We start from the raw sequence: 26,105 nt of genomic DNA on the forward strand, positions 1-26,105 counted from the left end.
TAGGACACTGTGTATGGGGTATACTCTCTCTAGGACACTGTGTATGGGGTATACTCTCTCTAGGACACTGTGTATGAGGTATACTCTCTCTAGGACACTGTGTATGGGGTATACTCTCTCTAGGACACTGTGTATGGTGTATACTCTCTAGGACACTGTGTATGGGATATACTCTCTCTAGGACACTGTGCATGGGGTATACTCTCTCTAGGACACTGTGTATGGGGTATACTCCCTCTAGGACACTGTGTATGGGGTATACTCTCTCTAGGACACTGTGTATGAGGTATACTATCTCTAGGACACTGTGTATGGGATATACTCTCTCTAGGACACTGTGTATGGGGTATACTCTCTCTAGGGCACTGTGTATGAGGTATACTCTCTCTAGGACACTGTGTATGGGGTATACTCTCTCTAGGACACTGTGTATGGTGTATAATCTGTCTAGGACACTGTGTATGGTGTATACTCTCTTTAGGACACTGTGTATGGGGTATACTCTCTCTAGGACACTGTGTATGGGGTATACTCTCTCTAGGACACTGTGTATGGGGTATACTCTCTCTAGGACACTGTGTATGGTGTATACTCTCTCTAGGACACTGTGTATGGGGTATACTCTCTCTAGGACACTGTGTATGGGGTATACTCTCTAGGACACTGTGTATGGGATATACTCTCTCTAGGACACTGTGCATGGGGTATACTCTCTCTAGGACACTGTGTATGGGGTATACTCCCTCTAGGACACTGTGTATGGGGTATACTCTCTCTAGGACACTGTGTATGAGGTATACTATCTCTAGGACACTGTGTATGGGATATACTATCTCTAGGACACTGTGTATGGGATATACTCTCTCTAGGACACTGTGTATGGGGTATACTCTCTCTAGGGCACTGTGTATGAGGTATACTCTCTCTAGGACACTGTGTATGGGGTATACTCTCTCTAGGACACTGTGTATGGTGTATACTCTCTCTAGGACACTGTGTATGGGGTATACTCTCTCTAGGACACTGTGTATGGGGTATACTCTCTCTAGGACACTGTGTATGGGGTATACTCTCTCTAGGACACTGTGTATGGTGTATACTCTCTCTAGGACACTGTGTATGGGATATACTCTCTCTAGGACACTGTGTATGGGGTATAGTCTCTCTAGGGCACTGTGTATGGGGTATAGTCTCTCTAGGACACTGTGTATGGGGTATACTCTCTCTACGACACTGTGTATGGGGTATACTCTCTAGGACACTGTGTATGGGATATACTCTCTCTAGGACACTGTGCATGGGGTATACTCTCTCTAGGACACTGTGTATGGGGTATACTCCCTCTAGGACACTGTGTATGGGGTATACTCTCTCTAGGACACTGTGTATGAGGTATACTATCTCTAGGACACTGTGTATGGGATATACTATCTCTAGGACACTGTGTATGGGATATACTCTCTCTAGGACACTGTGTATGGGGTATACTCTCTCTAGGGCACTGTGTATGAGGTATACTCTCTCTAGGACACTGTGTATGGGGTATACTCTCTCTAGGACACTGTGTATGGTGTATACTCTGTCTAGGACACTGTGTATGGTGTATACTCTCTCTAGGACACTGTGTATGGGGTATACTCTCTCTAGGACACTGTGTATGGGGTATACTCTCTCTAGGACACTGTGTATGGGGTATACTCTCTCTAGGGCACTGTGTATGAGGTATACTCTCTCTAGGACACTGTGAATGGGGTATACTCTCTCTAGGACACTGTGTATGGTGTATACTCTCTCTAGGACACTGTGTATGGGGTATACTCTCTCTAGGACACTGTGTATGGGGTATACTCTCTAGGACACTGTGTATGGGATATATTCTCTCTAGGACACTGTGCATGGGGTATACTCTCTCTAGGACACTGTGTATGGGGTATACTCCCTCTAGGACACTGTGTATGGGGTATACTCTCTCTAGGACACTGTGTATGAGGTATACTATCTCTAGGACACTGTGTATGGGATATACTATCTCTAGGACACTGTGTATGGGATATACTCTCTCTAGGACACTGTGTATGGGGTATACTCTCTCTAGGGCACTGTGTATGAGGTATACTCTCTCTAGGACACTGTGTATGGGGTATACTCTCTCTAGGACACTGTGTATGGTGTATACTCTGTCTAGGACACTGTGTATGGGGTATACTCTCTCTAGGACACTGTGTATGGGGTATACTCTCTCTAGGACACTGTGTATGGGGTATACTCTCTCTAGGGCACTGTGTATGAGGTATACTCTCTCTAGGACACTGTGAATGGGGTATACTCTCTCTAGGACACTGTGTATGGTGTATACTCTCTCTAGGACACTGTGTATGGGGTATACTCTCTCTAGGACACTGTGTATGGGGTATACTCTCTAGGACACTGTGTATGGGATATATTCTCTCTAGGACACTGTGCATGGGGTATACTCTCTCTAGGACACTGTGTATGGGGTATACTCCCTCTAGGACACTGTGTATGGGGTATACTCTCTCTAGGACACTGTGTATGAGGTATACTATCTCTAGGACACTGTGTATGGGATATACTATCTCTAGGACACTGTGTATGGGATATACTCTCTCTAGGACACTGTGTATGGGGTATACTCTCTCTAGGACACTGTGTATGAGGTATACTCTCTCTAGGACACTGTGTATGGGGTATACTCTCTCTAGGACACTGTGTATGGTGTATACTCTGTCTAGGACACTGTGTATGGTGTATACTCTCTCTAGGACACTGTGTATGGGGTATACTCTCTCTAGGACACTGTGTATGGGGTATACTCTCTCTAGGACACTGTGTATGGGGTATACTCTCTCTAGGACACTGTGTATGAGGTATACTCTCTCTAGGACACTGTGTATGGGGTATACTCTCTCTAGGACACTGTGTATGGTGTATACTCTCTAGGACACTGTGTATGGGATATACTCTCTCTAGGACACTGTGCATGGGGTATACTCTCTCTAGGACACTGTGTATGGGGTATACTCCCTCTAGGACACTGTGTATGGGGTATACTCTCTCTAGGACACTGTGTATGAGGTATACTATCTCTAGGACACTGTGTATGGGATATACTCTCTCTAGGACACTGTGTATGGGGTATACTCTCTCTAGGGCACTGTGTATGAGGTATACTCTCTCTAGGACACTGTGTATGGGGTATACTCTCTCTAGGACACTGTGTATGGTGTATAATCTGTCTAGGACACTGTGTATGGTGTATACTCTCTTTAGGACACTGTGTATGGGGTATACTCTCTCTAGGACACTGTGTATGGGGTATACTCTCTCTAGGACACTGTGTATGGGGTATACTCTCTCTAGGACACTGTGTATGGTGTATACTCTCTCTAGGACACTGTGTATGGGGTATACTCTCTCTAGGACACTGTGTATGGGGTATACTCTCTAGGACACTGTGTATGGGATATACTCTCTCTAGGACACTGTGCATGGGGTATACTCTCTCTAGGACACTGTGTATGGGGTATACTCCCTCTAGGACACTGTGTATGGGGTATACTCTCTCTAGGACACTGTGTATGAGGTATACTATCTCTAGGACACTGTGTATGGGATATACTATCTCTAGGACACTGTGTATGGGATATACTCTCTCTAGGACACTGTGTATGGGGTATACTCTCTCTAGGGCACTGTGTATGAGGTATACTCTCTCTAGGACACTGTGTATGGGGTATACTCTCTCTAGGACACTGTGTATGGTGTATACTCTCTCTAGGACACTGTGTATGGGGTATACTCTCTCTAGGACACTGTGTATGGGGTATACTCTCTCTAGGACACTGTGTATGGGGTATACTCTCTCTAGGACACTGTGTATGGTGTATACTCTCTCTAGGACACTGTGTATGGGGTATACTCTCTCTAGGACACTGTGTATGGGGTATAGTCTCTCTAGGGCACTGTGTATGGGGTATAGTCTCTCTAGGACACTGTGTATGGGGTATACTCTCTCTAGGACACTGTGTATGGGGTATACTCTCTCTAGGACACTGTGTATGGGGTATACTCTCTCTAGGACACTGTGTATGGGGTATACTCTCTCTAGGACACTGTGTATGGTGTATACTCTCTCTAGGACACTGTGTATGGGGTATACTCTCTCTAGGACACTGTGTATGGGGTATAGTCTCTCTAGGACACTGTGTATGGGGTATACTCTGTCTAGGACACTGTGTATGGTGTATACTCTCTCTAGGACACTGTGTATGGGGTATACTCTCTCTAGGACACTGTGTATGGTGTATACTCTCTCTAGGACACTGTGTATGGGGTATACTCTCTCTAGGACACTGTGTATGGTGTTTACTCTCTCTAGGACACTGTGTATGGGGTATACTCTCTCTAGGACACTGTGTCACGGGTTTTCAACCAGTTTTCCCATACTCCTGAAATATCGGAAACAGATTGTGTCTGACCTTCGGGATTTTGTGAAAGCTGGGTGACCGGCAGGAAAAGCTATAACAAAATACGGAATGGACTTTGCTCCCTTCATTTTGGGAGGACTCTACGCTTCCATGGCCACCTCCCCTGTTTACCTTCTATTGACTGCAACCTCTAGTCCTACGTGCAGAGCCGGTTGCTAAGCGGCGGTTACTAGGGCGGCCATTTTGGAAAGTAGTAGGAGACCGTGGAGCGGAAGAGCCCGCGCAGCGCGGCCTCCTCTTCCGGAATAAGATTTTTGTGGAGGAAATGGCGCCGGTGGATGTGTTGACCGTGTCTCCAGTGCAGCCTCTGTCAGACTGAGGGGCGCTCCGAGGCCGCAGCCCTATGTCCCCGCAGTGCACTTTATCTACATGAGGTGAGTGCATCCGGAAGACGCCCGAATCCTGCACACCCCAACGCCCCAGGGCGCCCGGATTATCAACTCGTCCCCGTACTAAGCGTCGGACCTGAGGGAGATAGCGCCAGCCACCCGCCAACGTCCCCTCCTATAGCGTCTGCAGTATAGAGATGTCTGCGCCATATATACCTGCAGCATAGAGATGTCTGCGCCGTATATACCTGCAGCATAGAGATGTCTGCGCCGTATATACCTGCAGCATAGAGATGTCTGCGCCGTATATACCTGCAGCATAGAGATGTCTGCGCCGTATATACCTGCAGCATAGAGATGTCTGCGCCGTATATACCTGCAGCATAGAGATGTCTGCGCCGTATATACCTGCAGCATAGAGACGTCTGCGCCGTATATGCGCCTGCAGCATAGAGGCGTCTGCGCCGTATATGCGCCTGCAGCATAGAGGCGTCTGCGCCGTATATGCGCCTGCAGCATAGAGGTGTCTGCGCCGTATATGCGCCTGCAGCATAGAGGCGTCTGCGCCGTATATGCGCCTGCAGCATAGCGGCGTCTGCGCCGTATATGCGCCTGCAGCATAGCGGCGTCTGCGCCGTATATGCGCCTGCAGCATAGCGGCGTCTGCGCCGTATATGCGCCTGCAGCATAGCGGCGTCTGCGCCGTATATGCGCCTGCAGCATAGCGGCGTCTGCGCCGTATATGCGCCTGCAGCATAGCGGCGTCTGCGCCGTATATGCGCCTGCAGCATAGCGGCGTCTGCGCCGTATATGCGCCTGCAGCATAGCGGCGTCTGCGCCGTATATGCGCCTGCAGCATAGCGGCGTCTGCGCCGTATATGCGCCTGCAGCATAGCGGCGTCTGCGCCGTATATGCGCCTGCAGCATAGCGGCGTCTGCGCCGTATATGCGCCTGCAGCATAGCGGCGTCTGCGCCGTATATGCGCCTGCAGCATAGCGGCGTCTGCGCCGTATATGCGCCTGCAGCATAGCGGCGTCTGCGCCGTATATGCGCCTGCAGCATAGCGGCGTCTGCGCCGTATATGCGCCTGCAGCATAGCGGCGTCTGCGCCGTATATGCGCCTGCAGCATAGCGGCGTCTGCGCCGTATATGCGCCTGCAGCATAGCGGCGTCTGCGCCGTATATGCGCCTGCAGCATAGCGGCGTCTGCGCCGTATATGCGCCTGCAGCATAGCGGCGTCTGCGCCGTATATGCGCCTGCAGCATAGCGGCGTCTGCGCCGTATATGCGCCTGCAGCATAGCGGCGTCTGCGCCGTATATGCGCCTGCAGCATAGCGGCGTCTGCGCCGTATATGCGCCTGCAGCATAGCGGCGTCTGCGCCGTATATGCGCCTGCAGCATAGCGGCGTCTGCGCCGTATATGCGCCTGCAGCATAGCGGCGTCTGCGCCGTATATGCGCCTGCAGCATAGAGGCGTCTGCGCCGTATATGCGCCTGCAGCATAGAGGCGTCTGCGCCGTATATGCGCCTGCAGCATAGAGGCGTCTGCGCCGTATATGCGCCTGCAGCATAGCGGCGTCTGCGCCGTATATGCGCCTGCAGCATAGCGGCGTCTGCGCCGTATATGCGCCTGCAGCATAGCGGCGTCTGCGCCGTATATGCGCCTGCAGCATAGCGGCGTCTGCGCCGTATATGCGCCTGCAGCATAGCGGCGTCTGCGCCGTATATGCGCCTGCAGCATAGCGGCGTCTGCGCCGTATATGCGCCTGCAGCATAGCGGCGTCTGCGCCGTATATGCGCCTGCAGCATAGCGGCGTCTGCGCCGTATATGCGCCTGCAGCATAGCGGCGTCTGCGCCGTATATGCGCCTGCAGCATAGCGGCGTCTGCGCCGTATATGCGCCTGCAGCATAGCGGCGTCTGCGCCGTATATGCGCCTGCAGCATAGCGGCGTCTGCGCCGTATATGCGCCTGCAGCATAGCGGCGTCTGCGCCGTATATGCGCCTGCAGCATAGCGGCGTCTGCGCCGTATATGCGCCTGCAGCATAGCGGCGTCTGCGCCGTATATGCGCCTGCAGCATAGCGGCGTCTGCGCCGTATATGCGCCTGCAGCATAGCGGCGTCTGCGCCGTATATGCGCCTGCAGCATAGCGGCGTCTGCGCCGTATATGCGCCTGCAGCATAGCGGCGTCTGCGCCGTATATGCGCCTGCAGCATAGCGGCGTCTGCGCCGTATATGCGCCTGCAGCATAGCGGCGTCTGCGCCGTATATGCGCCTGCAGCATAGCGGCGGCTGCGCCGTATATGCGCCTGCAGCATAGCGGCGGCTGCGCCGTATATGCGCCTGCAGCATAGCGGCGGCTGCGCCGTATAAAGCTCCGTTATTATATCAGTAGTTATACCGTCAGTTTAAAGCAGTGATCACATTTACAACCACATTGTATCTAAATTAACAATGTGGGTAGAAAAGTAAACAGAAGGACGTGTACTATTGCAGTAAGCCTCATCTCCACAGGAATCCACTCCATAAAGCATTGACATGTTAATACACGGTCTAAAATAAAACATGTAATGTGTCAATAAATTAAAAGTTGTGGAAATAAATAAAAGCGCCACACAATTCACTTTAAAATAAAATAAAAAAGTTTTAAATAGCAGAGTGCTGAGATATAAAACACGGACCTTGGCACGGCCGCTACCAGTGAAATCAACAGCTGTCCCCAGTTTCACCCCGACGGTTTTAAATTTACACGTTTGGTTTATTTTCAGTTTGTAGTTTTTAATAAATTATAATAAAGTATCTAGTTTTATTATACACAAGTTAGGACCCCTAATGGGATCTGGTTGTCATTTGACCGTGATTATTTTACCCCTCATATAACGGTATAGACCTGCAGTATATAGATATATGCACCGTATATGCCTGCATTATATAATTTATGCACTGTAGATACTTGCAGGATATAGACGCATGTCCCACATATAGCTTTATATAGATGTATGCACCATATATAGCCGTTTATACCTGCAGTATATAGATGTATGCACAATATATAGCAGTATATACCTGCCACTTATCGACATTTTTTATTTTTATTTTACGCACTTATATAGCGCTGACATATTACGCAGCGCTGTACAGACATTATCATCACTCGCTGTCCCCAATGGGGCTTACAATCTGTTCCCTCTCCATCTGTCTTTGGCGTGTGGGAGGAAACCGGAGGAAACCCACACAGACACGGAGAGGACATACATGCAAGGCAACAGTGCTAACCACTGAGCCACCGTGCATAGGCACTGGACATATCAGTATGTGCACACGTCTACAGGCACATATATACATAAAATCTCACCAGTGCCTATATATATATATATATATATATATATATATATATATATATATATATATATATATATATATATATATATTGTATATAAATAGTTCTGTACCTGTATTCGGTGTATATGGGACATTGATCGATGCAGTAGCACCCATCATATTTTTATTTTGTGTGGAAATAGTGTATGTGTGTATATATATATATATATATACAGTACTGACAATGTACTTTTAACCCTGTAAATACTGCAGCTTGTCAGGTGGATGCAGTCTCACTGTTCATACGTTGCATTATGACGTATATTCCCGGTATTCCTGGGTGTAGACTGCACAGCGATGCATTGAGTCTGCAGGTTGTTACAGACCTGTCATCTGTATGGGGTTCTCCTGTATACTGTATGGTACTACAGGTCCCAGCAAAGTTCCTTTATACATGAGCGTATTCTATACTGGTGCATGTATAGCGCAGAGTCCTCGGCTGTCTCTTGTATTGTGCCAGGGGCATGGTTTACGTCTTGCCTGCTCAGTCTTTGCTTTTAGTCGTCCTGTTATGTCTTCCCAGGACTAATTTAGATTTTAATTACAGAGAATTGGAAGCTGCAGCTACCAAAGACATTGAAGGAAGTCTGAGGAGGTAAGTCCCTGTCACCGGCCCGCTGTGCAATGTTGTGTAGATGGTAGGCGTGACGCTCATTCTCCGGCCGTGAGTCAACAGTTTGTTGTGTTTGGATACAGCCGCTGTGTGTGCTATCCTCGTGCCTCTGCTGATATGAAGACTGTGAAGTGAAGCTTCACTTTTATTTCATGTTTTTGCAAGTTTGTGTCAGTATTTTCCTTGAAGGATATTCAGCAGTAAATATTGGAGTTTTTTTTTTTTTACCCCGGGGACCTTATCTACAGACCCCTTTTTGTACCTGATTGCCGCGGCTGGGTTCCGGCTCCATCGCTGATGGCCTTGGACCACATTATGAGAGCATATAGCTGGTTGTATCCGGCTATTCCCAATACAGTATACTCCAGCAGGCTGTTCTTCTGCCAGAATGTGTATCTAAGGTTATGTTGTGAATTTACTGGCTCCATCTGTCATAGCTGGATGCCCATTGACTGTAATGGGGATCTGGACAAAAAATGCTGCACAGTGACATAGCATTTTGATAAGACTCCTCCCAAGTCAGCCTTGCCCGCAATCAGACCCCCATGCCACCATGATCAGACCCCCAGGCTGCCACCATCAGACCCTCTCTTGCTGCAATCAGGGCCAGACCCCCATGCCATCCATTGCCATGTCCTCTACTCCCCCAGTGCAATCAGATCAGCCCCTCCATGCTATGTCCCCCAGTGCCGCCATGATGGCACTGCCATCAGCCCCTTCATGTCATCCAGATTTCCATGATGTCCCCCTTCCCCAGTGTCTCCAAGCCATCCACCATGTCCCCCACTCCCATCAGATCAGCCCCTCCATTCCAAATCACAGGTGCCCCCCACCATCGCAGGATCACCCCCTTTCCCGCCGCTAATTAACTAGCTATATCAGCGTTCATTATGGGCAGATCATGGGCCTGTGTAACTTGCACAGAATAATTTATTTTTAATGAAGCCTTTTTGTACAATAAAGGATATCTATCAAAATTTATACTATTGCATATTTCTAATAGGATACCCTTCTGATGTACACTGGGATCATGGTGGCCTAAGGACATGTTCAGCATGTGCGGCGAGAGGTTTTCTGGCAGGGAACAGCCTGCCGGACCTCTATGCACTCTGGTATTGCCAGAGGTTTGTAAGGCTCTGTCCGGCCCTATTCACTATAATGGGGACCAGCAAATAAGCCGAAAATCGGCTGGAAGATAACTGCTTTGTGACACTAGTCTGCAACTAGCCTAAACCAAGTGTGTATTAGTCTGAGTCAGTGGGTGCATACATTTTCAGGCCTTAAAGGGAACCTGTCACCTGGATTTTGGGTGTAGAGCTGAGGACATGGGTTGCTAGATGGCCGCTAGCACATCCGCAATATCCAGTCCCCATAGCTCTGGGTGCTTTTATTGTGTATAAAAAACGATTTGATACATATGCAAATTAACCTGAGATGAGTCAGAGCTTGAAAATATGACTCTTCTCTGGTCACACAAGTAAGATATGACTTTTATGTTTGCATAAAAGGCGGGAAGTACAAAAATGCATAATACTTATTGAATTCGTCTGCAAATGAAATTAAGTGTTCTTTATATGTTTAGGGTAACACAATGAACATTTAGAAACGCTCAGTTAAGGGTAGCATAGTAGAGGTGACAGGTTCCCTTTAAGACTGTATTACACTGGCAAATATTCAGTCCGATAATCGCCAATGAGCGTTCGCAAGCGATCATCTTGCAGTTTAATACTGTCGCCGATTGCCCGATGAATGAGCAAATGAGCGCTTGCCGGCGGCAGATCGTGCTGTCTAATAGTGATCTGCTGCTGCAAACCACTATACAGTATGACGACGAGTGATGGCCTAGCGATCGCTCCTCCCTATGCTGTGGAGGAGATCGCTACATGTAATAACAGTGGTCTCCTCCGCTAGCTAGCAAGTGATTGCCGGGAGGGAACGCTTCCGTCCTAACAGTCGTTTGCTCAGTCGGCCTGTGTAATGCAGGCCTTATTCACATGTCAGTGTTTGATCAGTGATTATGAACCAAAACCAGGATTAGAGCCCCCACAGACATAAGGTAAAGATCTGCTCCTGTTCTGTGTTTAGAGCCGCACCTGATTTTGGCTCACAATCACTGATGAGAATCACTGACCAAACACTGACTTTGTGAATAAGACCTAATGGAGACGTTGCCTTCACATTCATGTGGCTGTTGGACAAGCCCTTTATAGCCAGACCTCCACGGTAGGCGAGCTTTAAAGGGCATGTCCATTTACAAGTGATGGCCTGGTATTGCAGGTCACCCTATAAGGGCTCATGCACACGACAGTGTCCATTTTGCGGTCCACAAATTGCGGATGCCACCTTTAAAATAAAAAATAAAAATTCCCCAAACTCCTCTAGAAATGTCCTATCCTTGTCTGAAAAACGGACAGGAATCGGACATGCGCTGTCTGCATCTTTTGCTGCTCCATTGAAAAAAAATGTCTGCATCCAATCCGTAAAAATGTATATCGGATGCTGACCAAAGCTACGGTTGTCTGCATGAACCCTTAATCAAGTTAATGAAGATGTGCTGTGATGACGAGGTTTTCTTTCGGGGGGGCGCGGTAGCAGATCCCTTTTCCTATTATGATCAGCCACATTTTCATGCAAATCCCAGATGGTTCTGCTGCACGTCACTTGGGTCAACATAGGCTTAGACTGTCCTTTTCACGATGGATCTGTGTTCAGTGTGAGAGGGGTTAATATGTAACCCGCTCGTCAGTACAGGTTCCTGTTGGAGGATGGCGTGTTTATACCAGGTGCTGATAAAGCCCTGTACGTCCGGGGGCTTATGTTCGTTTGCCCGCAGTGGCTGCAGCAGAAGATAAGCGAGCTGCGTCGGGTATAGCTGCGCTCTCGGTTTACATTCGGCTCTCCTTTTAATTACCTTAGGAGCAGCCGCCTCCTCACATTGCAGCTTTCTGCTCCACTCGTGTAATTAGTTGATGTTTCTTTTGGCCGGTGAAACTGTATAACCGGGGACACCTTGCGCTGAATACACTTGTTTGTGCGGGTATCTGCAGTTTATGGCCCTTTGTGCTCCCAGGAGTGGTATGGTAGACATGCTGAGTGGCGAATGGTATTAGCATATCTATGAACTCCTCTGCCGTCTCCCCCATTACTGTTGCATTGCAAAGTAAAGATGTGGAAATGAGATGGGCGTACCTGTTCTTAATCGGTAACCCCCTTCCTCCGACCGACTGAGCAACAACAAGCATGAAATATTAAACGTTGCAAAGAAGAAAGGAAAGTGAAAGTTGATCCGTTATGGAGAGGCACGCTTACAAGTTGATTAATTCATGCTGCAGAGGAAACCTGGTGCTTCAACGCTAGAAATATTTAACCTAACTGGGGCCTAACTGGAAGTTTTACAAATTGGTCACAGGTAGAAAAAAAATTCCCCACTTGAACGACAATGGGTGTGGTATCCATACACGTGATACTGCATCTGCGGTAAGTGAGTGCAGTCTCTGCTGCAATCTCTTCTCTATTAGTAGTATCTCAGAGATAAACTTCAAGGGCAGAGCTATTTGTTTTTCTGCCGAAAGCGAAGACGTTGATATCTGGAATTAAATATAACTTGGTATCTAGTGGCAGAAGACTGGAAAATAGAAGCAACCCCAGTGTCACCGAAACAGATCTCCCTGATTCCTGCGTTGTCAACAGAATTGGGTTATTCCACTCTGAAGCCCATGGTAGTTGGAGGATGGGAGTATGAAGCGCTGGGTAATATCGCCCCTGTGGTCAGACATTCCGACCACTGTGAAATGTTCCTTTTAGGAAGGGGATGGCCAACCTGAGGCTCTCCAGCTGTTGCAAAACTGCAACTCCCAGCATGCCCACACTGCCTATAGCTATCTGTCTACAGCAGGACATGGTGGGAGTTGTAGTTTTACAACAGCTGAAGAGCCGCAGGTTGGCCATCCCTGCTTTAGGACTACACAGAGACTTTGGTCATACGACCAGAAATGTGTGCAGTTTGTTGTTGCATTGGTTTAAGCTGCGCTTTGGCTGCAAGTTGCGTTCAGCTTAGGATTTGCAACTCCCATTAGGTTCCCCACAAACATGAATTTGGCTCTGGTTGTTTTCTACTACATTCTAATAACGTTGAAAAAAACTGTGTTTAATGGCCATTTTGCATCAGTGTGTGCATCCATTTCCTGGCAGTTTTGCATCCCACTCTTGCCATGCTCTTACTGCATAATACATAATTCCCTCATAGCCCCCCAACCCATTTTATGCCCTCAGTAATTATACTGTTGAATCCCGCACCAACCCCAGTAGTGCTAGAAATTTTTTAAAAACCGTATGCTTTGAAGGACCACTTGCTCCACACTGGAGGCATCAGGATAACATGTCCTGTTTCTGACGGCCATGTGAATATCCCCATAGACTTCAAATGCTTCTGAAAATGGATGTTTTTCACTTTCATGAGAATAAACCCTTACCGGTTCTTCGTCCACCTGTGGTTGTTGCTGCCATATTTATAATGTTTTTATCTGGTATTTGTTGCACGCAGTGGAGGACATTTATCATCTCCCTACCCAAGTTTTTTTTTTTTTTTTTTTTTTTTTTTTGTATGCCACAGCAACTTCACGCAAGTGAAAAACTCATCAAAACTGATTGCTCCTGCGCAGAAAAAACAAACACGGAACGCAATGTCAAAACCGACTGAACTTGCTTGCGAAATGGTGCGAGTTTCACTGAATGCATCCTGAGCTTATCTGTATTGCTCGTGTGAAAGAGGCCTTAAAAACAAAAACCGCTGACGTGTTGCAAGTGAGCAGCAGTTGCCTGCAACCGATATTGATTTGTAATGCTGAAAAAGTTGCTTGTGATTTGCGACCGGACCCAGACCCATTTAACTTGAATAGGTCCGTGATCCGTCCGCACTGCAAAAAAATATATAGAACATGTTCTATTATTTATTTCTTTTTTGCGGGGCAGAGGCCCGGCGAGAAACCCCACGGAAGCATTCTGTGGGGTTCCATGCCTCCATTCTGCACCGACTTTGCGGCTTACGGACCCATTCAAGTGAATGTGTCCGCATCCGTGTTACAGGGTGCACACGGCCAGTGCCTGTGTATTCCAGACCTGCTGTTGTTGGCCGCAATACGGGCACAGCCGTGAGCATGAGTCCTTAACTTGAATTCCTTTCTCTGGCTTTTCTGCCTGATTACGTCTCGCGGTGAAGCCGGGTGCTCTTCTGTGACATTCAGTTATAGACGAGCGGAACGTGTTCGCTTCCTGGATGCTCATCTTCGGCAAGTGATCTCACAGGGGGGCGGAGAAATGACCCGTGGGCATGATTGCTTGGTGTCTTGCCTGAAAATTAAATTCTGTGCCTGGAAGATAGAATCTGCCACTTCATCTACATGCCGCTGACCATCCTCGGACCTGTAGGACCCTCTGCAGGTCGGGGGACAGTTTCTAAAGCACATTTGTGCCCCAACTTTTATCCCCATTTAGTGCAGCCAAGCGTCCGTCTCGTCAGAGCTGGGCTTTCATCCCTGTCCGTCTTCAGCGCTCTTTTTATACTGCTGCATGTTTATTATTGGTGTGTGCAGCAGCCCTTTTTTTTTCCATTCTGCTCCTCTGTGCTCAACCCCTTGTATGGGTTGTGGCATATACAAGTGTCTCCAGAATCTGTGATATTACATTAAGGAGGACCTGTCTGCTCTCCAGACGTATCTGTTACCCTACGAAATAACAATTCTGGTGCACCTTTTATAGGAGCTCTGAGCTGTGCTGTTATTCTTTTATTCCTTCTGGTGAGGTATGAATAAATTGTCTGTGAATGCAGTCTACTAGTCTAATTCGTTTTACTCCTTTATATGACGCTGACATATTCTGCAGTTCTTTTCTTGTTGTCTCATATGGAGCTCATAATCTAAGGTCCTTATCAGTCTGTCTTTAGAGCGTGGGAGGAACCCGGAGGAAACCCACGGGGAGAACATTAAAACTCCATGCAGACTGGCTAGACCTGCAAAGAGAAGCATTCTTGCTCCCCGCCGCTGGGTGCCAACACCTTTGCTGGCCGTCCGCCGCTGCAAAAATCTGCAGCCAGTCACTTATTGCAGTGGTGACTTGGTCCCCTTGCACCTGACATTGGCTCCAGCAGCATTAAATCAGATGTTGATAGCGGGAGTCCTGAGCGAGGCTGCGGCGGCCGGGCAGTGAAGGAGCAGAGACCCAACAGCAAATGTATCAAGACTCTGGGGGGGAAAAAACTGACTCGATGCTTGCTGAAGGGATGCCTATTAGATGCAATGTAATAACCTTCTGCAATTACTCAAGCAATATTATGTCTTTGGTCTTTTGGCCTGGCCAGAAGTGTGAGACATTTGAGTACTGTATGGGGATTGAAATGGGAGAAGCGCGTCCACTCTCCTGATGCGTCTAGTTTAGTAAATGATGGTATTTGCCAGACTAGGTCATTCTGGAGCATCTTTTCTTTTAAGGCTGCATTGTGACCTATCAATGTTATTCCTCCTGGAAATATCTGACTGATTTGACAGCTAGGCTTAGTGCTCTTTCACACCTGCGTTCTTTTCTTCCGGCATAGAGTTCCGTCGTCGGGGCTCTATGCCGGATGAATCAATGATCAGTTTTATCCTAATACATTCAGAATGGAGAGAAATCCGTTCAGGATGCATCAGGATGTCTTCGGTTCCGGACCGGAACGTTTTTTGGCCGGAGAAAATACCGCAGCATGCTGCACTTTTTGCTCCGGCCAAAAATCCTGAAGACTTGCCGCAAGGCCGGATCCGGAATTAATGCCCATTGAAAGGCATTAATCCGGATCCGGCCTTAAGCTAAACGTCAGAGTGACGTCAGGGCGCCCCACGCACATGGATGACGTGATCGCATGGCACGTCATCCAGGAGCGCCCCGGGAGCCGCACGGACTGTAAGTATACCGCTCCCCACTATTACTATGGCAACCAGGACTTTAATAGCGTCCTGGCTCCCATAGTAACACTGAACGCATTTTGAAGACGGATCCGTCTTCAAATGCTTTTAGTACACTTGCGTTTTTCCGGATCCGGCGTGTAATTCTGGCAAGTGGAGTACACGCCGGATCCGGACAACGCAAGTGTGAAAGAGGACTTAGGGTGTTTCATTTTGTAATGGAAGAAAAATAAAAATTCTAATTTTTGCAGACTTTGCTTACGCCCAGAGTATCAGTGATGTAAAAGATATATATGCCAAATTTCAAGAAGATTGGATAATATTTAGGGGTTTGCTCACTTTGATCAGTTTTGTAAAAGTAGGCAAAAAAAGAAAAATTTTCAATGTTATTTACTTTTATTGGGAAAATTAGAAATCACAAACTTAATGGGAACCTGTCACCGGGATTTTGTGTATAGAGCTGAGGACATGGGATGCTAGATGGCCGCTAGCACATCTGCAATAGCCAGTCCTCATAGCTCTGTGTGCTTTTATTGTGGAAAAAAAACGATTTGATACATATGCAAATTAACCTGAGATGAGTCCAGCGTGAAGGAGCCCAGCACCGCCCCGCATCCTCAGAATCTCTTCCTTGCTCCCCGACGTCAGAAAGCTAGAGCGCCGTAATCTCGCAATGCGTGAGCTAGCGCATGCGTAGTGTCGGCATAGTGTTCCTTCCCTGTACTGGCATCAGCCTCAGGGAACAAATTGCGCATGTGCTAGCTCGCACATCGCAAGATTACACAAAATCCCAGTGACAGGTTCCCTTTAAAATAATAATAAAACTAGACACTAAGATTAATAGGTAGTATGATGGGCGAAGCATGTGTTATATTCAACTTTGAACGATGCAATCCCTTCTTTTGGCGACTTTTCTGTGATCGACGACCCTCAACAAGAATTCTTTGTTGTTCGTCTCTGACCGATTCGTTAAACTTTTTTTATCAGAGCAATTCCTCTTTCTGCGGTATCATTGACCACCTTAAGAGCGTTCACATGGCTTCTTAGAGAATCAATCACTGCCGTATTCTCACGTCGTGGATCCCAAACAATTCAAAGAACGTCTTTGATTTATTAGTAACGAAATGGCTCAGGTCTTTTCCTTCATAAACTAGGTTTTTACCCTCTAATCGTTTCATTTCCTTTTTCTTTGCAGGTTTGGTTTCAAAATTTTTAGTCCTATTTTTCTTAACAGCCCGAGTAATACGTTCGTCCAAAAAAGCCAATCCTAGGTTTGTTTCTGACAGATATCAAAGGTGTCTCTTAGCAACTGTGAGAGCACTTTTTTTTAAATGTCTGAATCTGGGTAAGTGCTCAGAAGCTGTAGCATATCCAAATCATTCTTTGAAGCCCATCGACTTACAATTGCCTCGTTCAAAAAGCAAAATGTGCAACCCGTTTCATTCTCAATTCTCGTTGAGGAATATTCAACTTTTTAGTGAAAAGGACAATTGCTTGATGCCGAGCCCCTGGGATCCTGAAACTGAAGTCGTTTTTAGACCAACCTCCTAAGTACAGGAGTGAGAGTAGCAATAAAAGAGATCAATGTGTGCAACCCCTAAATATTATCCAATCTTCTTGAAATTTGGCATATATATCTTTTACATCACTGAAAACTAAAAAACACATCTTTGGGAAAATGAAACGCCTTAAGCTAGGCGTTGTGAAAGAGGCGTGCCCCTACAATCTGGGACTGTGAACGCAGATTGGACATTGTCAGACTGGTGCAGGGACACGCCCCGTTGTCAGTTTATTTGTAAATTTCTAGGAGGTATACCACAGGAACAACACTCAGTTCTACAAAAAGATGTTTCCGAATTTCCTAGTTTGGTAACTATCACACTTTTCGTAGAACTTTGTTGTTTTATTCCTCCTAGAAATATATAAATGGCAACGGGCTGTGTCCATACACCGTCCAATCGGTGCTCAAGGTCCCAGATTGTAGGGACATGCGTCTTTCACTAGCAGGAATGGTAACGCCCAATTGTCAATTTAGGCATACATTTTCAGGAGGAATTACAGTGGGTGTTCATAACACAGCGTTATGAGAAAAGATGTTATTTTATGGGGAGTGTTTACTAAACCCTACATGTCAGGAGGGCAAACAGATCCTTGTAAATAATTCTCTCCTTCCCAGAAAGAAGAAGAAAATACCTGTTTGGGAATTTTTTATAGAATGGGACCCACTCGAAGGCTGTTTATTGGTTGACTTTTGGAATGGTGGACATGCGTGTTACATTGCTCGCTGTTATCGGCTTCTAGATTCTCATGTTGCTGACAAACTCATTTCATACTAGGGCTTATTAAGCACTGAGCGGGTGACCCTTGGACTTTCATCTGTGCCCGTCTGACAGCGAGCAAAACAAACTGTATAATGGAAGAGAGAAAATGATCCCATTTACTGCTCTCCGATCACCTGCCCGCCACCTTCGGAGAGCGGGCGAGTGGGGGCTTTCATTGGATGCCTATTTCAGATGTTCAGCTGCAGGTAGGCCCCACCGAGAAGGTAAAAATGGGAGTTAATGGACCTATAGCCGTACCGCAGATTTCACTTAAAGGGTATGAACTTACACCATTAGTTGCATTATAGCCAGTACATAAAGGCGCGAGTGGTTTGTTCCCAGTATTTGTCTGTGTAAAAGGGCCTTAAAGGGGTTGTCTCGCTTCAGCAAATGACATTTATCATGTAGCAAAAGTGAGGACAAGGCACTTACTAATGTATTGTGATTGTCCATATTGCCTCCTTTGCTGGATTGATACAGAGCTCATATCCAGGGATTACGACCACCGTGCAAATCAGCAGTGGCCATGCTTGCACACTACAGGGAAAAGCGCTGGCCTCTCTGGTGGCTGATGCTTTTTCCTATAATCTGCAAGCACGGCCACCGATCCCGGTTGGTCTGACACCCAGAACCTCTGCAGATCAGCTGTTTTGAGAAGGAACTGGTGCTCCTGCATTAAAAAGTAATTTTTCTCAGCAATGCAGGCACATATGAACATGGGACCAACACAGATGCCTTCAGCTGCCAAGTGCACATGTAACAGGTCAGCCAGTGTCATAGGTACAAAACTGCTGACAGATGCCCTATAACCATGTTGATACTCGTATATCTCCAGTCTATGGAATGAAGAGCCAATTGCAGCCCATTGAATGTAATATTAGGGGCTTATTCTAGGGATCGACCGATATTGATTTTTTTAGGGCCGATACCGATAATTTGTGAGCTTTCAGGCCGATAGCCGATAATTTATACCGATATTCTGGGAATTTTCATTTTTGAAAAAAAAATTTAAATTCCCACATCTGCTGAAAATTAATGTTTATTGTTAATGTGTATTTTTTATTTTTTTTTGTAAAGCTTTCTTTTTCATTTATATTTAATATTTTGGTGTTTTTATTTTTGTAACTTATTATTTTTTTTAACTAACTTTTAGCCCCCTTAGGGACTAGAACCCTTGTCCTATTCACCCTGATAGAGATCTATCAGGGTGAATAGGAGCTCACGCTGTCCCTGCTGCTGTGTGCTTTGTGCACACAGCAGCATGGAGCTTATCATGGCAGCCAGGGTTTCAATAGCGTCCTGGCTGCCATGGTAACCGATCGGAGCCCCAGCATTACACTGCTGGGGCTCCGATCGGAGGAGCAGGGGATCCTGTGGGGGGGCGCACTGGGGTGGGGGGCCCTATGCGCCACCACTGCTTAATACTGGGGGGGAGGGGGGGCGCACTGCGCCACCAATGCTTAATACTGGGGAGGGAGGGGGGGCGCACTACGCCACCAATGTCTAATACTGGGGGGGGCTTGGGGGGGCGCACTGCGCCACCAATGCTTAATACTGGGGGGGGGGAGGGGGGGCGCACTACGCCACCAATGTCTAATACTTGGGGGGGCGCACTGCGCCACCAATGAAGCTTAATCTCTAATTTATTCATATACAGGAGGCGGGAGCTGCAGGATCACATAGCCGGCTCCTCTTGTCCCCTGTCCTTTCATTGGCGGCAGCAGCACAGGGGGAGGAGACACTGCTCCTTCTCCCCTGTGCTGCTGCTGAGGGAACACGGAGAGCGCTGACAGCAGCGCGATCTGTGTTCCCCATACACTATCGGAATATCGGCAAAATAAATACCGTTAGCGTTCAAAATCCTGAATATCGGCCGATAATATCGGTAAATCTGATAATCGGTCGATCCCTAGCTTATTCCCTTGTCCCCATGGTGCCTGCATCTGACTCTGTGTCCGTATTTATAGGTGCCTGTACTGGATGGATGAAGGAACAGTTGTCCCTCAACTCCAGTCTGAACGACGCAGTCGTTCCCCTCTAATCTGTTATGAGCAGTGTCTGCATCAAGGGGTTAAATGTGACTACTTACCAAGATCTGCCTGGAACGGTGAAACAATTGCCTTATTGTAGTGGTCCAGAGACCAGCCAGTAGTGGAGGGGAATTATTAGAGGGCACACTTAATCTTTTTACAATTTGGGTTTTCTAGCCTGGCAATTTAGAGGCGCCCGTAATTAAAGAGGAGCGGTCTCCTAGGAGCGCTCGGCTGTGTAATGAAGACGTTTTCCCTTTTTCATTAATTGCAAAATAAGCAGACAAGAGAATCTGATGAGAACTCGCCGTGTGCAGTCTGCGGTCCGCACCTCGTAAGCTCCGTTACAGGAGTAAAGCGCTAATTTGGGTGAATCCCATCCTGACATTTGTCTTGTTTGCGATCTATGTATAGCAGACGCTGCCAGATTCAGAAACAAGTAGAGAAGTTCTCAGAGACCATGCACTGCTGTTTTCTTATTATGATCAGTCTGGCTGATAACAGGCACCTTTTTTATACTGATTTAATACATTTAGATTTATTTTATTTTTTTATATTTTTTTGTGTGTGTGTGACTAGGCAGTAAGAATTGTAATCTCCTGAGGCGTGCAATATCTACCTCTTAAAGGGGTTCTCTCATCAGCGATCCGCTTGTTACCGCAGGTTTTTATCCCGTCAAGCCCAGCAAGCGAGTGAAGCTGCAGCCAGCTTGTTCCTTTGCTGGGGATGTCCCCAAAAAACTGCCATAATGGTAGTTAGTCATATGTCCTCTAAGACAGGGATTCCCAACCTGCGGCCCTCCAGCTGTTTCAAAACTACAACTCCCAGCATGCCTGGGCAGCCAACAGCTATCAGCCTACAGCAGGACATGGTGGGAGTTTAGTTTTACAACCGCTGGAGGTCCGCAGGTTGGGCATCCCTGCTGTAAGACATCCATAGGTCTTAGGAGGTTATACGGACAGAGGTTGGCATGACCTATCTATGCACCAGTGTGGAAAGCTGTAAAGATGGATTCCACTTTGGTGGTCTTGGCCCATCCATGTCTTAAGTGCCCAGTAACTAATGCTACAGGGGGCAACTTTCACACCTTCATGTCAGCCTCCTATACTAAGTGGGGTTGTCTTCATGAAACAACCCCTCTAAAGTCTACAGTATGTTTTCCATCTGTTTTGTATTTAGTGCTATGTCTGGATACCATTTGTCCCCTTGTGTACAGTTTATGTGATGATTGTGGTGTTTGTTTTAGGGGTACAGCGCAGCAGGAGGAAATACAGTTAATGGAAGAAAGGAAAAACCGAAAGAACGATAAGAAAAAGAAGGAAACTGCCTCTAAAAAGGTAACATTGTAATGCTGCCCCCCCCCCCCCCCCTGCCTGTTACCGATTAGTCATGTGTAATTATACTTATGAAGGCCAGTTTATAGGGGGAATTACAATTCACTGTTTCCAGGTGACTGTAGCCATAATTGACCAGTGTGAATGCAGAAAATCTTAAACGATCCGTTTATAATCCCAGTTATCGTCAGCACGATCTTCAAATGGAAATACCACCCGTAGGGGTGTTTACATTAGCTATACACATTGCTGCCTGGCAAAGGCACAAGAGCGGTTTCTAAGCAGCGGTGACGCTCCTTACCCTTCTGGTAAACTCCTTGCCGACTGCCGGGATGGTAACGAGCTGTTCGTCAGTGCTTTAAAAACTGCTTCCGTGTAAATGGGTCTTTACTGTGTTTAAAGAGTTTCTGTCACCAGATTTAACCTTATTAAGCTAGCTGACATTAGCAATGTGCTAATGTCAGCTAAACCTAACTAGCCTATTCCTACTTTTATCTATGCCCCCGTTACGCCAGGAATCTAACTTTTTATAATACCCTAATTAGCCTCTAGGCGCAGGAGAGGCGTCGTTCCTGCTCCTAGAGGATCCGCTCTCCCACCTTTTGTCGCCTCCCTCCAAGTCCTGATTGACAGCCAGGCAGCGCTCGCATCCGTCTATTAGCCCTGTGCTGTGGTGAAATCTCGGTGCAGGCGTGGTGAGAGAAAGACTCTTGCATACTGAACGGCGTGAGATTTCACCACAGCACAGGCCTGGCAGACAGATGCAAGCGCTGCCTGGCTCCTAGAGGCTAATTAGCATACTGTAACAGTTAGATTTCTGGTGTAACCGGGGGTATAGATAAAAGTAGGAATAGACTAGTTAGGTTTAGGCTACTTTCACACTTGCGGCAGAGAGAGATCTGGCAAGCAGTTTCGTTGCCGGAACTGCCTGCCGATCCGACAAAACGTATGCCAACTGATGGCATTAGTAAGACTGATCATGATCAGTCAAAAAAATGCATTGAAATCAAAACGGACCCGGCGTTTACTTTTTTTCACTTTTTTTCTTGGTCTGCGCATGCGCAGACCTGGAGGACTGATCCGGCATTCCGCTATTTTGAATGCTAGATCCGGCACTAAATTCCTATGGAAAAAAATGCTGTATCCGGCATTAAGGCAAGTCTTCAGTTTCTTTCGCCGGAGATAAAACCGTAGCATGCTACGGTTTTCTCTTTTGCCTGATCAGTCAAAATGACTGAACTGAAGACATCCTGAACGGATTACTCTCCATTTAGAATGCATGGGGATAAAACTGATCAGTTCTTGTCTGGTATAGAACCCCTAGGACGGAACTCAGTGCCGGAAAAGAAAAACGCTAGTGTTAAAGTACCCTTAGCTGACATTAGCACATCACTAATGTCAGCTAGCTTAATAGGTTTAAATCTGGTGACAGAACCCCTTTTAAAGGATTTCTCCCATAAACATCACCTGTCTTTAGAATTAAGTACTGGGACCCCACCAATCACTGGCACGGTCCCGGAGTCTCCTGTGTGAATAGAGCATTCATGCACTTAAATGACCAATGCTCCAATTCACTTCTATGGGACTGCTGAGTACAGCACTCAGCTATGTCTGTGAATGGAGCCGTGGTCACACATGTCCCTACCATTTCTTGCACACAAGAGACTCTGGGACCTCCATTATCATAATGGGCAGTACTTCCAGGGTTTGAACCACCCTGTTGACCATATATTTATCACTTCTCCTTCTTGATTAGAAAAACATGGCTGCTTTATTCCAAAAACAGCACCACATGGGTTGTATCTGATATTGCACCTTTAAATGATTATGGGGAAACTCCCTTGAAAGGGTTTTGGGGGACTTAAATACTGATGACTTGTCCTCTGGATGGGTCATCAGTACCTCGTGGGTGGGGGTCCGACACCCTTGACCTCTTGTGATCAGCTGTTTGAGAAAGCATCGGTGCTGTGAGCGCTATGGTCTTCTCCGTGCTTACCACGCACAGTGCAATATTGTATAGCAAGCGCTGCTGCCTTCTAAAACAGCTGATCGGTGGGGTCCCGGGTGTTGGACCCCCACCAATTAGTATTTAAGTCTCTTAAAACCCCCCTTAACACTATTATAATGTAATACAGACCTAAATATTCCAGAAGCGTGTTTAATTGACAGTATATTATTTTCTGTTTCAGGCGTCAGATCAAAAAAACAAAGGTAAGTCTTGTTTCTTCACTTTTTATTTTGGGTGGTGTACCTGTTAATACTGAGCAGTGACATGTGTGTAGCTCCTTCTCATTCACAGCTGCGTTCACAATTCTGCTGAGATCACCCAGTGTCCTCTGCTTGTTTAAAGGGGGGTTGTACAGGATTAGAAAAAACATGGCTGCTTTCTCTGTGCTTTCCAAGCACAGCACCGTACATTGTATGGTGGCTATGCTTGGTATCGCGCTCAGCCCGATTCACTTGAATGGGGCTGAGCTGCTCCTAGGCCACGTGACCGATGAACGTGACTTCACTGGACTAGGAAAAGCTGAGAGAAGGCTACAGCGCTCACAAGAGCTGATCGGGGGGAGTCCAGAAGATAGGTTATCAGTATTTAAGTCTTAGAAAAAACCCTTTTAATTCCTGACAAATCCCTTTAATATTTGGCGCATGTAGTCTTTACATCAGACACTCAAAGAATTGACCAATATACGATTATAGTTTGAAGTATTTGCTCATTGTATTCCATAAACTAGCTGCAAACAGTATATATTTAGGATTATATCCTTTATTGCTGTAAGTGCAGTACCAGGCCCAGCCCCTGGGCAGATGTGGCGCTGTTTCAGGTAAACCAGCAGACCCTTTATCCTAGCTTTAGATAACTCTTTTGAGGAAAGGATAGTAGAGGTAAACATATCCTTTTAATGGTTTTTTACTGGCATTCGGCAGAAACGTGAATCATGTTGTTTTTTTTTTTTTTTTTTTTTTTAATCTACTGTTCAAAGTATGTCTAATATAATCCTGTGGTAATTGCTTTCAAAAACACAGTTGTTGAGTGGTTGAAACGGCTGAATTATCTCGGTCTCTCTGGTCGGCTAATTTGTAAAGCAACGAACGGGCTCTGGAAAAGTCTGAGGAAATGGCATATTGTGCAATAACATGTAATATCTGTATCTGTCACCGCTGTGTGTTTACTGGTCTATGACTGTGTTATTATATAGCGTTATATCATAGGACGAGGCTTACGCTGTTTGACTTTCCATGAAAAGCTTTAGCCCGTGGGTAAAACTTTGCTGCTGATGACAGATTGGGGATAATAAGAGCCAACAATAAGGTTGTGTAATACCTTGTGCTATCCAGTTACAGTGTGGTAAGAGGTAACCAGTAATATATAATGGAAGGCCCTGTCTCCTTTACAGCGGATATAATTAATGTGCTATGTCCAGCAGCCATCCTCTTTCCCTTTGCGTAGGTGGGCCCCGATTTCCCCGCCTCGCGTAGGCAGACCCCCTTTTCTCTCCCCTACACATATAATAGGACTTATGGGCATGCTCATGCTGTCTGACACTAACAGCCTCCCCCCAATAGTCAAGTATCAACTCCTTTAAATAAAAAGTTAAAGGGGTATTCCAGCTGTTTAAAGTTATCGCCTATCTGGAACCCCCACTGATCACGAGAACGGGAGGAAGTTACCTCCTGCAGCCCCCTCTGAATTGAACAGAGCGGTCGGTTGTACAGCACTCGGCTGTCTCCCATAGAAATGAACGCAGCTACCACATGGGTGTGCGATCAGTTCATTTCAGGGGGTTGCAGGAGGGAGGGGGCACCCGTTCTCATGGTCTGTAGGGGTCCCCTCCGATCTAATAGTTATCCCCCTTACGAGATAAACAGCCGGAATACCCCTTTAGGCCTCATGCACACGGACGTTGTTTTTTTTTTTTTTGCGGTCCGCAAAAACAGGTTCCGTAGTTCCGCGATCCGTGTCCGTTTTTTTTTCTTCCGTTGGTCTTCCTTGATTTTTGGAGGATCCACGGACATAAAGGAAAGTGTCGTTTTGGTGTCCGCCTGGCCGTGCGGAGCCAAACGGATCCGTCCTGACTTACAATGCAAGTCAATGGGGACGGATCCGTTTGACGTTGACACAATATGGTGCAATTGCAAACGGATCCGTCCCCCATTGACTTTCAATGTAAAGTCAGGAGTCCCTATTATACCATCGGATTTGAGTTAGATCGTGAAACTCAGATCCGACAGTATATTCTAACACAGAGGCGTTCCCATAGTGATGGGGACGCTTCAAGTTAGATCATACTACGAACTGTGTACATGACTGCCCCCTGATCTCTTACAGGGGGCTGTGATCCGCACAATTAACCCCTCACCGCACCTGAGGGGTTAAATGTGCGTATCATAGCCCCCTGTAAGAGATCATGGGCTGCCAGGCAGCAGGGGGTAGACCCCCCTCCCTCCCCAGTTTTAATTTTATTGGTGGCCAGTGCGGCCCCCCCCCCCCCTCTACTGTTTTAATTTCATTGGTGGACAGTGTGCGCCCCCCTCCCTCCCTCTATTGTCATAATTTCATTGGTGGCCAGTGCGGCCCCCCTCTCCCTCCCTCTACTGTATTAATTTTATTGGTGGCCAGTGTGCACCCCCCCCCCTCCCTCCCTCTATT

General features: G+C 46.9%; 1 protein-coding gene and 1 long non-coding RNA gene across 5 annotated transcripts in view; one reads left to right on the top strand and one right to left on the bottom strand.

Annotated features, from left to right (window-relative positions):
• LOC122944523 overlaps nt 1-4,711 on the bottom strand; it is a 34,583-nt gene extending 29,872 nt beyond the window's left edge. Inside the window, exon 1 of the long non-coding RNA XR_006391026.1 lies at nt 4,620-4,711. This is a non-coding gene — a long non-coding RNA (uncharacterized LOC122944523). The remainder of the gene's footprint in view (nt 1-4,619) is intronic.
• TNRC6A (trinucleotide repeat containing adaptor 6A) overlaps nt 1-26,105 on the top strand; it is a 103,951-nt gene that overhangs the window by 38,954 nt on the left and 38,892 nt on the right. For 2 of the 4 annotated variants that reach the window (XM_044302898.1, XM_044302900.1), the window contains exons 1-4: nt 4,776-4,882; nt 8,769-8,816; nt 21,367-21,457; nt 23,644-23,665. In XM_044302898.1, the coding sequence (XP_044158833.1) occupies nt 4,878-4,882; nt 8,769-8,816; nt 21,367-21,457; nt 23,644-23,665 (166 nt within the window). In that variant the 5' untranslated portion in view covers nt 4,776-4,877. Of the gene's footprint in view, nt 1-4,775; nt 4,883-8,768; nt 8,817-21,366; nt 21,458-23,643; nt 23,666-26,105 lie in introns of those variants that run through there. The other 2 variants (XM_044302899.1, XM_044302901.1) reach the window with 2 other exon arrangements.

Source organism: Bufo gargarizans, chromosome 8 (assembly GCF_014858855.1).
Source record: "Bufo gargarizans isolate SCDJY-AF-19 chromosome 8, ASM1485885v1, whole genome shotgun sequence".
Classification (NCBI taxonomy): domain Eukaryota; kingdom Metazoa; phylum Chordata; class Amphibia; order Anura; family Bufonidae; genus Bufo; species Bufo gargarizans.